Below are 14,313 nucleotides of genomic sequence, written 5' to 3' on the forward strand. Positions count from 1 at the left end.
ACACGGTACATATACCAAAATAAGCAATCTCTTTACTGTATGATGCCCTAATAAGAAGTCAGCTTGAGTATAATGCGGTAGTATGGTCTCCACATGAAGTCAAATACAGTCTCATGTTGGAACGTATTCAAAATAAATTTACCAGGTTTCTTTACCTTAGGCTTAATGGCGTGTATCCCTTGTATCCCTTGATGTATCCAAAATTGTTTGTATTGGGCATGGTTGGATACAACAAGTTGGAGACTAGGAGAGAGCTGGCTCTGGCAACTTACATTTTAAAATTATTCCGCGGTGTTGTCAATAATCCAGGGTTACTGCAGTGGATAGATTTGAGCGTACCCGATAGGTATCTACAACGAAAGCGGCGACCGAGCTTATTTGCAGTACCCCACGGCAGAACCGAGCTAGCTAGTATCAAATAAAACCAAGTAACGAAGAAGAAAACATAACGTAACGTATTATTAATATTTCATGCGAATGGAGATATGTGTCCACCTCGTATTTTGTTTCCATAATTATTAATCAAGGCTGATCTTTGTGGTGCTGTCTGCTTACGGCATCAAAGAATATAGCCACCCCCTCTCTTCCCGTGGGTGTCGTAAGAGGCGACTAAGGGATAACATAGTTCCACTACCACCTTGGAACTCATAAAGCCGACCGATGGCGGGATAACCATCCAACTGCTGGCTTTGAAATAACAGGCCGAAGACGAGCAGCAGCATCTTCAGTACGACAATGCCAGCCCTGCGGTCACCAACCCGTCTGCCCAGCGTTGTGACTATGGGCAAAACACAGGAGTGAACTCGTCGAGGCCTATGTCCTATGTTGTTTTTTAATTTTAAGTTCTATCAATTTTTAGAAGAATAAATAGGTGTTTTATTTACTTTATAGTGATTTATTAATGTTAATATGTTGATTTTTAAATAACTATAATTCTTCAATAGATAAATTATTAAAATCCAACCTCTCTTTACATTATCATAAAAATATCACCTCTTTATTCCTTTTCTAAGCTGGTGGACGCGAAGTGGTCCAGCGAGTGGACGCAAATTGGATTTTATGGACGCAAACTGGGTAAATCGCCTAATTCTGAAGTTTGTATTTAAATAAAATAATAACAAGACGTTTCGAACAAAACTGAAAATTAATCTTTAAATAGACTATATAATGAACACAGTAAATAATTTTTTTATAGAAATTAGTGCGGGAACATTTTTATTTTCTTCTTCAAACTTGCCAACTGCACTAAGTGGACGCGAACAGGCGCAATAACCCTATATCACTATTTTGTAAAAAAAAGGTCCTATAAAATTCCTAATATCACAATAATAAACTTATCTTGCATTATTAAAAATATATCTCAATAAAGTAAACATTGTTATAGATGGTTAAAACTAAAAGGTAAATAAGACAAATCGGCGTAAAAATGAGCAAGCTAAGCGTGCTGGGAGGCGGTGAGGCATGTGGCGCAAGATGGACTCTAGGGGCACTACTCCTGGCCCCTCTTGCCGCTGCAAACTCGAGCTACTGTGCCGTACCCGCAGTCCTTCTATTAGGCAGTTTTACCATTTTAGCAAGTAAGCCGTTTTTTTTAACAAATAAAAACAAAAGTATAAGGACAACTTGATATAACTATGTATATATCTATTTTTAGCATTTACCTGTCGAGATCTAAATAAATTAGCAGAATTTTTACCGCCTTCAAAAACAGCAAGAGGTCGAAGAGAGAGAAATCTACGATCCTTTGGTGATTTTATGGCAAAGTGGATGTGTTTTCTCTCTCATCTGGTAGCAGTTGCTGTATGCGCTAGGATTCTTAGCGCAACAGCTGACCATGTTACTGGTGGGAGGACGAGACGGTGGTTGTTTGGATATGAAACTAGATCCCTGGGAGAACCGTGGCCTGATGTATTGGGAGTAACGGTTGTGATGGTCGTATGCGCTATGTTTATGTGTGGGCTAGAGGTAATGATCAGATATTTGTTTTATTATTGTTTCTACTGACAATTCTTCTCTCAAAATCAAAAATATATTTTTTCTTTTTCAGGAAAGTATGATGTTTACTTTCATGCTACTAATTGTTCTTTATATATTTAGTCAATGCTTTGCTATATTCGGATTAATAAATCTAGATATAACGAATATAAAAATACCAATTCCTATCACTATTTATGAGGTAAACACTCAAAAACTAAATTATTTAATTTAATTTTATGTAGGTAAATTGAAATACAAACTGTATCTTTTTTTAGCTGTTCGCTGCAGGTGCCCCGATATCGTATGCTTTTTGCGTTGTATCACCACCGAAAGAAAATGAGACAATGAAAAAAAAATTGATCGTCATGGTTATTTTACCAACGTTTGCGCTCAGCAGTTTATGTTTTCTTTACACAAATATGCTAAAAGGGTATCGTAGAGTAATTGCATTAATAATTATAAAATTATTATAAACAGACACTTAACATTTATTATGAAACTTATTTTAGGACAAGTATTGATGCTGCGTTACCCGTTACTACGTTATTGGAAGCAAGAGCGGCAGGTTGGATATGTCCTGTATTGGCTGCTATTACTGTGGCGGGAGTTTGTTTAGCATTGACTGAACTGTGTCCAATACTTTTCTCCGTGCTAGTTGCCTTAGCTTCACCAGAATGGAAGGTATTAACACGGTCAATGACCTATGAAAGCACCACTACTGGAAGCCCAGTATTAGCTGTTTTTACTGCAGGTTGTTGACGCTTTTTACGTCAAATGATAATCCGGTAACTGTATTTTCTGAAATAATAATTATTAGTGAACTATTTTCAGGGAGTCTATCAGCGATTCTTGCGTTTGCATGTCCTTTGTCGCATATGATAACACTTATGAACGCTAGTCATTTATTAAGCGTTACTATACAGGCGTTTCATTTTATCATCATGCAGTGTGTACCAACAGCTGAACAAATGGAGGCTGGAGGTAAATTAAAAACAATATAAATACGTTGTCATTAATATATAAAAATATATACCTATATACAATTATGTTATATATAATATATAACAATTATTTGTACACTTCCTAATCGCTTTTCTATGCACTGTCATATACCCAAAGATTGTCTGGAAGAAATCGCTCGTTTAACGATAAGACCGCCTTTGTACATCTTCCTCTAATTATACTACTTTTGTTTGTATCTTTTAATGGTGTGCAATAAAGAATATTATTATTATTATTACATTGTTATTTTCAGATGTAGAGTATAAAAGACTTGGTAACGAAAATCCGTCACGAGCTGCAAAATCGTCTGAAAGAAAAGCCAAGCGTGGCTTATGGTTTATACCATCTGCTATTCGTCATACAAAGACACTGGAAAGTATAAAATCAAAAGTAGCAAAAGGTATTTCTTAATTATCGCATGTATCATAATCAATATGAATCAAAAATGTTTTTTTCTTACTTTGTTCCAATAATTTTTTCTTATTTCAGACACCGAAGATCGGGAATGTTTACTTCTTGATGAATATTCAGGTTGCCCGACAGATGATATTGATCAAGGTATAAGTGGAAGTAGCGGCACAAGAGGTCTAACATTGGCTGAAGAAGAAGATATTCCTTCGGATTTAGAAGCAAGTGATGGGGAAATATCTTCGGGTGATGATTCTACCGATATTGATGCGGTAGTTAAGGAATATAGAGATAGAATACAGGTACGTCAATAATAAATAATGACTTTTATTTATAATTGTTAATTATTGTAACCTAATTTAAATTTAATTGAATTACATAGGTGGTAACAGCTATACCTGAAGCTAACTTGCCCATCCCACCGTCTATGCGAGGAGCTCGCTGGTCAGCAGTCGGAGCCCTGATACAAATTCTAGCAGATGCGTTCATTGCTGTTGCTTTCTGTGACGAAGCTGTTAGAGTACCAATGATTATTACGGGGATATTATGTCAGTATCCTATAAATAATAATAAGTTTGAGTAATGCTATTTAAAACATAAATCATTGATAGTATGATATCATTAAGATATAAAATAACGTTCTCTTTTGTGAAAGTAGATGTATCTGTTATTTTGCTTTATTCTTCTAAACTTTTATTAGACAGAGCTCTGATTTTTTTCTCTTCCTGTTTTTGTATCCCTACTTATGTTTTGGTATACCTCGTAAAAAATAGTTAGATAGAGTTCTATTCAACGCCGCCGCGTTGGCGCAAGGTCACAGCCATGGATTGTACCTGTTGCGCTGGCGGTTGCGGGTTCGATCCCCGCACATGACAAACTTTTGTATTGGCCATATAGATGTTTGCCGTGGTCTGGGTGTTTGTGAAGTCCTAGTGAGTCTCCCCACCGTGCCTCGAAGAGCACGTTAAGCCGTCGGTTCCGGTTGTTATCATGTACACCTGGTAGCGATCGATACTCATAGTAGAGAATATATCCACCAACCCGCATTGGAGCAGCGTGGTGGATTAAGCTCTGATCCTTCTCCTACATGGAGAAAGAGGCATATGCCCAGTAGTGGGATATTACAGGCTGAAGCGTTACTATTCAAGAAGTTATTTCTGTCTTTACTTTTGTTTTTGTTTTTAAAGAAAGGATCCTTTAATTTTTTTCTTCGTTTAAATAATGGAAAAATGTTTTTTATTTTTTATTTCAGTGTGGCTAAGCGGCACTCTTATATGTACGTGGCAACCTAGTCATAGTATTGGTGTAAAACGACTTCAAAAATTGCAAGGACCAGTCACCATGATGTTATCACTACTTTTCCTCACCCCATTACTTATTAGTTCTTGGCCTGCAATAATTCTCTTCGCTGGAGCTGGTTAGTATAATATAATATTAAAATAAAGATGTCTAACTTGCTATACTACTAAAACTAGTTAAAAAACTAGTTACTTATTTTTTTTTTTTTTTATTTGTTACGTTTAAAGGTACATTTATCCCAATAAGAACTACTTCAAGTTAAATTAAAAAACTTTAACTAAAGAAACATACAAATATAGTTATGATAAACATATTCATTCATTTAAAAATAATTCTTTTTTTATATTTCTAGGAGTTGTAATTTACGCTCGTTGTGAACGGTGGTGTGGGGATCTCGCAGTGCAACAAGCCAGGAATACTCTCGAAAGACGCAAAATACGACGTGTTCCATCTGCCGTGCCTCTAACTGGCACCCGTGTCACCCATATCGATACTGTATATATTGCTAGGTATGTATTATTTACTTACGTATTATTCCAGCAAATAAGAAAAGCGGTAGGTAATATAACACTAAAAAAGAATGTTTAAAATAGTAGCTAATTACAAAAAAAAACAGACAAAGATTATATAATACACAATATATAAATATTATGGACACATTAACTTTTACAGGAGTTAATCCTAATGAGGGCTGTTGAGTTTGAGCCAGTTTATATACCTATTTATATATTAACTTATACACAAATATAGATACGGTAATGAAATGTCTAGGAAGGTGTAGGTTAAACTTTACCTTACTTTACGTCCATTTCGTCATTAGTGCTGACGAGTAAAACTGTAATAGAACTTCACTTAATTACGTTGCGTTTAATTCGCTTGTTATTATTTTTTTACAGATTTATTGATTTTTGTGACTTGACATAAATCTATTTTACAGATGACAAGAAGATGACTCAGACACGAGTCTGGATAATCTGATAGATGATGAAGTGGACCCGGATGCTGACGCCGAATGACATGCACAGAAAACGATAATTATCGTTACCGAATAGAAAGTTTTTGTTAAGACGCTGTTGTGTAGAAGAAATAAATTATAGCTACCATTAACCAATCCTAAAAAAGTGTAATAGCCACCGTCAATAATGTTTATTAAGCATTGTCAATTACAATAGTGGGTATTTAATTATATATAATTTAGGAGAAATTGATTGTAACATTCACAGGCCAGGAGAAGTATATCCCAGTGAACACATGACGTAAATTTACATAAATGTGATATAAATGTGACATAAAAGACAAATTTTATTTCATTTTGATATCACATTTACGTAAATTGATGTCATGTTTTCATTGGGATACGTGTTATTAAACTGGCGTCTTTCCGTTTAGGACCATATAGAGAGACATGAAGGTCTTCCATAGCCGAAATCATAAGTAAAAAAAAATGAAGTAGTAGTAAGTACAGCTCGCTACGCTACGCTACAGCCTGTAATATCTCACTACAGGGCATAGGCCTCTCAAGTACAGCTCATTATTACGTAATTTTAAAATCGACACATTTGCAAAAATGTTGAGTTTATAAATAACTTAACTATTAAACTCCCTGTGGGAAAACTCCGATATAAAATGTTAAGTTCTATTAGGGATCCTGATAGACCTATCTGGATCTAAAAATGGCCAGATAAAAATTGTATTTTAACGTATCAAATTTGAATAAATCATTTGCAATCCCTGTTTCAAACACACAATAGTTTACAATAACTTCTTATCAAACATCGTTTTTTTCGACGCCAGTTTTATAACACGCAGTATATTTTTATAAACATTCATCTCATTTATGGTAAATGTCTGTTAAAACTAATGGATCTACTAAATAAAATTTAGTTAATTCATCCGTCCATAAAGCTTCGTTATTGTAAAATATTTTAACATGACTTCGCGTAATGTTGCAAGCGTTGTAGCTTTTTCCGTGCAATAATTTATATAAATATTAATATAAACGCCTAAAACAGATATATTACAGTCAATATTAAAGATATTGATCCCATTCTAGAGTTTTTTAAAAGAAAACATTATAATTTTCTTAAAACCATCTCTAAAAGTCTCTAAGTCAGCCTCTAATCTCAACACATCATCACATCAGCCTATCGCAGTCCACTGCTGGACGTAAGCCTCCCCAAGTTTGCGCCAAATATCTTCGTTTTCCGCAATCCTCAATCGATCGTCAATCCAGCGGGCCAAAGGACGTCCCACACTGCGTTTGCCAACACGCGATCTCCACTCCAGGACACGTCTGCTCCAACGGCCATCAATCCTGCGACACAGATGACAAGTCCATTGCCACTTCAACTTGTTGTTTCTGTAAACTATGTCGGTACTTTCGTTCTCTTACGGATAATCTCATTTCTAATTCTACCTTTGAGAGAATCTCCAAATATAACCCGTTCCATTGCATGTTTAGCGACTTTAAAGTTGTTGACTAGTCCCTAGTACGTCAGGTTAAAACAGGCTCGAAGACTTTTGTCTTCAGGCGTTGCGGAATCTTCGAAGTAGAAAAGAACGCCCAGAGAAACACCGCCCAGCCGCCGGCCACAAATGCCATGCACGGCACCTGATTATACTCTTCAGTCATTTAAACTGCCGGAAACTGAGGGCTAATATTTTTAGCGTGTACTCATGCGTTTTGCCTGCAGTCACCATGCTGGGCAGCCAGGTTACGACTGTCGTGCTGGCTTTATCACACCAAAGACGATGTAGCTCGTCTTCGGTCTGTATATTTAAAAGACAGCAGTTTGATTGTTATCCCGTCATCGGTCGGCTTCGACGGCTCCAAGTTGGTAGTGAAACTTTGTTATCCCTAGTCGCATCTTGCGACACCCACAGGGATGATGACAGATGATGGCTATATTCTATACTGCCGCAGCCATACAGCAAAAAAGTAAAAGTAGAAATCTGGAATAATAAAATTAAATCCCAAATTTTTTCAGTACGTGATCGTAAAATCCAAAAAAATATGGAGAGGACGATAGTTTTTTTTTATAACTTGTACATTATAATTGCTCTTCTTTAAATATATTTGTACTACGTATAGTATTGATGTAAAAATTGTATTTGTATAGAATACAAACTTTAAGAAAGTGTATTAATTATTAGATAATTATATAAAATGCCACGAAAAACCCAACAAAATGATTTTAGAAAAAGTATACAATAGTCTCTATGATAGTAAATATTTGGCTTATTAATTATAAGTATTAAAAATGCATGTAAGCTGTAAATGAGCTACACTTTGCTAAATATTACCTCATACAAAAAGAAGTAATTGTGTACATAAGACTTTATTTTTGCACTTATTAGTCAAAAGCAAAATTGCTTTAAAACTAAAATAAAGCGTGCCTTTAGTGAAAAAAAAAAAAACTTCAATAGTTTTCTTTTAAAAAAAACCAACAGTGGCTAAATGACTAAATGATAACAAATTTTGTTACATTCGTCTAGGAAGACGATCACATTTCATCAAAATTATAAGTTTCAATCACTGGTGGATGTTATCTGACGACTGGTACCCATGGGAGTGTGTAGGTTGACGTTGTTTGTCGTATCTACAAGCTTCTGAGCTTTAGATATCCTAAAGCAGCGGTTCACTCCTTATGTGTTAGAACGAATTTCAACACATTTTTTTCTTTAAATTTCAACAAAACTTTCAACCCATTCATTCGTTCCGACACGTGTGAAGTGAATCGATGTCTTGGGAAGTTCTTTTAGTGTTACTTTGAATTCATATATTAAATATATTTAAATATCTTTTAAGTTAATGATTTTCGATTAATTTGTAAAATACACACACATCTAGAAAATTTTGATACGAGACACGTTCTTTGGACTACGCCACTGAATTTACCCTATATTTTTTGTCATATGGGTGCAATTTAAGTAGTTTTATATTGTAAAGAAGAATGTTTTAATTTCTAAAAACTTTCCATCTTTTTTATTTTTTGTAATCGATTTTTTTTTTTTTTTTTTTATAGTTGCCATTTTTCATGTGATATGTTTATCATCAAGCACTGCTAGTTTATTCTATTTCTATAATATTCAACAGCTGTCGGCCTAATTAGAAATAATAACTTCGTAAATGTACTATGGATATTATGCCATTTGTCAATTTTGTTTGCAATAAAAAAAATGCTAAATAAATATCACAAGTTTTATTTGAGTTCAAATTTTTTCTTAAATGTTAAATCTTCATTTCTCTAACAAGTACATTCTATACATATTTTCAGCTTCCTTGTCGTCAAAAGATGGATTAAATTTTACTTGAATAATTTCTTGAAAACCTTCACTAACAGTTGGTTCAACAAATTTACTTCTGAAAATTAAAAATAAAACTTTTTAAGATATACACCATACAAAACGATCACGAATTAAAATGCAGATTAGTGCAAAAAAAATATCCTGAAGTAAACTATAATTATCTCTGGGTAAGAAATTCCTAGCATTATTTATATTCTGCTAAATATAAGTCCGGAGTCGGTTTACGGGCGATAGTTTTACATGATAACGTCATAAAGAAACACTGATGAAAAATTTAATTCAATGAATTTATTTCGAACTGCTAGCTTTGACGAAGAGAAGTAAATGTGTCACAACTTCACAAGTCAAAACTTGGACCGATTCACGATCGTGCCTTTCTATCGCGTGTCCCGCGCTCTCGTTTGCACGCTCAGGCTCAGACGGAGTGACACTTTTTAACCGACTTCCAAAAAAGGAAGAGGTTCTCAATTCGACTGTATTTTTTTTTATGTATGTTACATCAGAAATTTTGACCGGGTGGACCGATTTCGACAATTTTTTTTTTAATCGAAAGGTGGTGTGATGGTCCCATTTAAATTTATTTGAGATCTAACAACTACTTATCGAGTTATCTAATAATGCGTTTTTACTTGACGCTTTTTTCGTCGACCTACGTTGTATTATACCACATAACTTTTTACTGGATGTACCGATTTTGATAATTCTTTTTTTATTGGAAAGGAGATATCTCTAGTTTTGTACCATGATAAGGAAACCAGGATTTGATGATGGGATCCCAGAGAAATCGAGGGAAACTCTCGAAAATCCGCATAACTTTTTACTGGGTGTACCGATTTTGATAATTTTTAATTTAATCAAAAGCTGATGTTTATCATATGATCACATTTAAATTTTATCGAGATCTGATAACGTTTACTTTTTTTTTTACTTTTTGAGTAATCTTTGATAACGCGTAGTTACTTGACTATTTTTTCGTCGATCTACGTTGTATTACTTGTCGATGTAATTGAAGTCGTTTTTTTTTTCGTTTGTCTGCAAACACAATTATTCGTGCGTACAGTCGGAATTCATCGATTCATAAGACGTTATCAGGTCAAAATATTACGCATAATTATCTCAAATGATAGTTTCGATGTTGCAATTTATGTATAAATAAAATTATATATTTTAATAATTTTATATTTTACTCTAATAACTAAAATTTTTCATTAATAATTATATGATAGTAAGGAAATAAATATACTTTGTCGACTGTTTCTTTTTAGAGAAAAATATTTTTTAAATAGGTATAAACTTGAAGCAACTGAGGTAGGGCACAGCAGGAATTTCTTGCTCAAAATATGGAGCAGCCCGACTGGGGTATTACCTTGACCTTACAGAAGATCACAGCTAAATAATACTGCTTTCAAGCAGTATTGTGTTCCTGTTGGTGAGTAAGGTGACCAGAGCTCCTGGGGGGGATTGGGAATTGGGTCGGCAACGCGCTTGCGATGCTTCTGGTGTTGCTGGCGTCTATAAGCTACGGTAATCTCTTACCGTCAGGTGAGCCGTACGCTTGTTTGCCGAACTAGTGATATATAAAAAAAAAAGCAAACCATTGTCCGGTTTTCGGAGTAAGATATAATGGATATAAAGTATATAATAGTACTAACTACTAACTTGTAAGTATTAAATATGATATCATTAACTAGTATGTGCTTCATTTTCATAATCTCACGGAATTTATTATTATGTAATGCATGAGCCTTAGTGGTCATCATCCTGGCGCAACGGCATTGCACGTTCATGTTCTTAGCGAGCGACGTCCAACGCGCCCGAGACTCTTTGTCGGGGTTGGTACTATCCACTACCACACTTTTACCTTGCTGAAAATTGTTAAATATCAACAAACACTATATAAATGAAATCTTAAAAGGCTGATGTCTCTATCTATATACATAAAATGAATAGTATTTAGTGTCAAGATCCGCGGATACGGATACGGATCTTTATTTACTAACTCAATCGGCGCGTGACCTTGAAGTGATAGTTGACGTCACGGCAGGTCAGGTTACGACTTGCGTTGCGCGCGTATTACTTTTGTTTAGCAAATAGGTCCAGGAAACGTCAGGCACCCAAAAATTTAATAAAGCGCGATAATATCCGAAAAAGTTGTTTCAGTAAGAAAGTTATTGGTTTTTCATTTTCTTATATTTATGAAAGTAATGTAATAACTTTTAATGTGTAATCGTGATCTCATAAGATAGATTAGGTAGGTATAGTTGATTTAGTATCTTTTGAGTTATATACCATTAGAATGGTAGCTTCTAGAATATATGTTTGCAATTAAAGGTGCCAAATATTTGATTTTAAGAAATAAAAAATATTCTAAATGGATTATTTTTAATTATACTATTTAATCACATAATCTAAGTTATTATGCAAAATTCTATCCTGTCAATTGAATTTGAAAATTAATAAAAGATCTGTAAAAGATCCGTGAGAAAAGTGACGGATACAGATATGGATACGAAAGTCATTTCTCCCATGTATATCCGTATCCGCAGGTCATCATCACTTAAAATGAGTTACATAAATATATGCCTTTTTGTGTTTGTTATCGTCAGAACAAAGTTTTTTTAAACCAAAATACTGACTGAAAAAAGTATATGTTGGTGCAAAATTTGGGTAAGTTAGTAAGATATATTTAGAAAGAACAAAATATTAGGGTCCTATGAGAACAACAGAAGCCAAAATAACTGTTTTTAGAACTTTTATCTTTTTGCTGTAATACAGATTAAGCAAATAATTTATTTCTTCGTGACTACCACGTGTCAAGCTGTGGTGGTTAAGCCTTAGCTTAGCTTTAGTAAGAAAATACTTCTGACCTGCAATAATTTAGACGCTTCAGATGCACATTTTTGCCAAGTACCCATTTCATCTCTGCAAACAATATTGTATTTGTTCCCAGATCTTTTCACTATTTCTTTAGCCAAAAAAGATTTGCCACTACCAGGAAAACCGACTAAAACAAGCAACTGAAAAAATAGTATGATATATGAAACTACGCATTAAATTACAGAATCATTGTTTGTATTTATAGTAGTTTAGACAACAAGTAACGACAGAGGAATTTAAGATTTTTAATTTTTTTTTAAGTCATAATAAAGGAAACAATAATCATTACCTCTTTTTCTTTACTGATTAAAGCTTCATTAAACGGCTCTGACTTTAGTTCTTTGGGATTAAACTCAGGCTTGCTCATTGGTACGTTAGCTATAGAATGTCCAAGGAAAAACTGTTCTGGAGTATAAAACTTAAGTCCAAGATTCTCTGCTAGTAAAATGTCGGCCATAGAATGATCTTTCTTCCTCCCGGGAGCCCAATTAGCTGTTCTTCCTGCAGCATCTCCACAATAAAAACTGGCATCCATATTTATAGGTAGATTATCATTTTTCTACAAGGAAATTCAAATGTTCTATAACTTCTAATATGCTGTGTGGTTACGGCAGTAAAGAATATAGCCATCCCATCTCTTCCCGTGGGTTTCATAAAAGGCGACTAAGGGTAACACCGTTCCACTACCACCTTGAAACTTATAATCCCAACCAATGGTGGAATAACCATCCTACTGCTGGCTTTCATATACACATACCGAAGACAGGCAGCACTGTCTTCGGTACGACAAAGCCAGCCCTGCGGTCACCAACCAGCCTACCCAGCGTGGTGACTATGGGCAAAATACATGCATTCGCGTCATAATGTTTAGCGCGAACTAGAGGAGGCCTATGGCCAGCAGTGGACTGCGATAGGCTAAAGTGACCAATTATTAATTATATAAATATTGACTATGTTTTCTTTTTTATTTCAAGTGAATATTAAATGCCAATCCAATAAAATCTAACCTGTTCTGCGAGTACTTTCCACATACCAGGAGCAGGCTTCCTGTAAAAGCCTTTCCCAGTTGCCAGATAAACTTGTATTGGAACATTTAATTTAGCTACAATACCCTCAATTTTTTTCTTGAAGTCTTCAATTTTAACCCTTCCATTTCCAATTGGGGATTGATTGCTTAATATTACAATTTTGTAACCATCATTGAATTTTTCAATTAACTTCTGTGAAGCTTGAGGAAAAGCTATTTGCCAGTCGTTTGTATCAACTGGATGCACTTTGCCAGACTTAGTCTTAATCAGTGTACCATCCATATCAAAAGCAGCAATTTTTTCACTAGACTTGACACCTTTAGCAGTGAATATATAAACTTCTCTTTTGTCCACATCTTCCCATACATTATTCATAGCTTCCTTTATATTTATGGACTGTTCAAGTTCAGACTGAGTTTTTGACTTTTTCCTTGGTGATGTTTCATGCTTTTCCTCCTCTAACTTTCTCTTATTGTTATTTTTTGATAACTCTTTGTCAGGAGGTGGGTCAAACTCAATAACGTGAATGTAGTTGTTCAAAAGAATTTCAATTCGGCTGCCATGTTTCACTTTATACACTCCATTTCTTTTTAAAGCAAATCCGTCCAACCCAGAAGGATTTATGCCTAATACTTTAATTTCAACCTGGCACTCTTCACAATCGGCTTTTAAGCTAACTAAATAATAAAAACATATATAATTTAAGTTTAAGCAAAAATAATAATATTAATTTGTGTTTTTGTTAACTTACTTTGCTGTCGTGAGCACGACTGATCTTTAATTTTGGTTACTTTGCTGCGACCAATAAAGACTTCTACATTATGAGGTAATTTTACTGGCGCATGCGAATCTAATAAACACCGTAATAAGCACTGACGACTCATAATAAATAATATAAATTACTTGAAAAGTATAATTTTACCGTCTAAATAATCCACAAGCTGTTATACAAATAATGAAATATGACAATATATAACAATTTATTCGGGATTTTGTTTTAAAATTTATAAAAATCAAAACATTTTTTTGTTTTGACATATCATGGACATATTACAAAGATTAAAAAATTTAAAAACAAAGATACTCTACGTTCTCGTTCTAAAACAAAAACAATGTCATTTAAGTCTCAATTATAAACTTTTTGACCAATATACCTCTAGTTTTGACCTCGTTATATAGGTAATATCGCTTCAGCCTGTAATATCCCACTGCTGGGCATAGGCCTCTTTCCCCATGTAGGAGAAGGATCAGAGCTTAATCCACCACGCTGCTGTAAAGCCGATTGGCTTATATATTCCCTACTATGAGTAATGATCGCTATCAAGTATACATGATAACAACCGGGACCGACAACTGCTCTCCGAGGCACGCTTGAGAGACCCACAAGGACCTGGACACAGGACCGCCAGTAACA

General features: G+C 34.6%; 2 protein-coding genes across 2 annotated transcripts; one reads left to right on the forward strand and one right to left on the reverse strand.

The window, feature by feature from the left end:
- The first annotated feature begins 1,426 nt into the window (after positions 1-1,426).
- LOC123656637 lies at positions 1,427-5,807 on the forward strand. Its single transcript, XM_045592303.1, has 12 exons — positions 1,427-1,577; positions 1,655-1,965; positions 2,048-2,176; positions 2,253-2,407; positions 2,487-2,728; positions 2,809-2,958; positions 3,233-3,379; positions 3,469-3,689; positions 3,770-3,935; positions 4,640-4,804; positions 5,039-5,195; positions 5,624-5,807. Exons 1-12 carry the CDS (start codon positions 1,427-1,429, stop codon positions 5,625-5,627), a joined length of 1,998 nt encoding a protein of 665 aa, XP_045448259.1. The 3' UTR covers positions 5,628-5,807.
- Positions 5,808-8,873: 3,066 nt separating this feature from the next.
- On the reverse strand, positions 8,874-13,842 carry LOC123656394 (uncharacterized protein F21D5.5). Its single transcript, XM_045592084.1, has 6 exons — positions 13,651-13,842; positions 12,879-13,576; positions 12,161-12,430; positions 11,862-12,011; positions 10,654-10,859; positions 8,874-9,049 (listed from the first exon to the last, which is right to left on the reverse strand). Exons 1-6 carry the CDS (start codon positions 13,781-13,783, stop codon positions 8,926-8,928), a joined length of 1,581 nt encoding a protein of 526 aa, XP_045448040.1. The 5' UTR covers positions 13,784-13,842; the 3' UTR covers positions 8,874-8,925.
- Between the last annotated feature and the right edge of the window lie 471 nt (positions 13,843-14,313).

The sequence above is a fragment of the Melitaea cinxia genome, chromosome 9 (genome assembly GCF_905220565.1).
Source record: "Melitaea cinxia chromosome 9, ilMelCinx1.1, whole genome shotgun sequence".
Lineage (NCBI taxonomy): Eukaryota > Metazoa > Arthropoda > Insecta > Lepidoptera > Nymphalidae > Melitaea > Melitaea cinxia.

Excerpts from the sequence above, each read along its gene's own strand:
- LOC123656394 (XM_045592084.1), bottom strand. The coding sequence starts at position 13,783 with ATGAGTCGTCAGTGCTTATTACGGTGTTTATTAGATTCGCATGCGCCA. Across the intron at positions 12,431-12,878 it reads GGAAAGTACTCGCAGAACAG|AAAAATGATAATCTACCTAT; the intron begins GTTAGATTTTAT and ends ATTTCCTTGTAG. Across the intron at positions 12,012-12,160 it reads TAATCAGTAAAGAAAAAGAG|TTGCTTGTTTTAGTCGGTTT; the intron begins GTAATGATTATT and ends CTATTTTTTCAG.
- LOC123656637 (XM_045592303.1), top strand. The coding sequence starts at position 1,427 with ATGAGCAAGCTAAGCGTGCTGGGAGGCGGTGAGGCATGTGGCGCAAGA. Across the intron at positions 1,578-1,654 it reads CAGTTTTACCATTTTAGCAA|CATTTACCTGTCGAGATCTA; the intron begins GTAAGCCGTTTT and ends ATCTATTTTTAG. Across the intron at positions 2,959-3,232 it reads TGAACAAATGGAGGCTGGAG|ATGTAGAGTATAAAAGACTT; the intron begins GTAAATTAAAAA and ends TGTTATTTTCAG.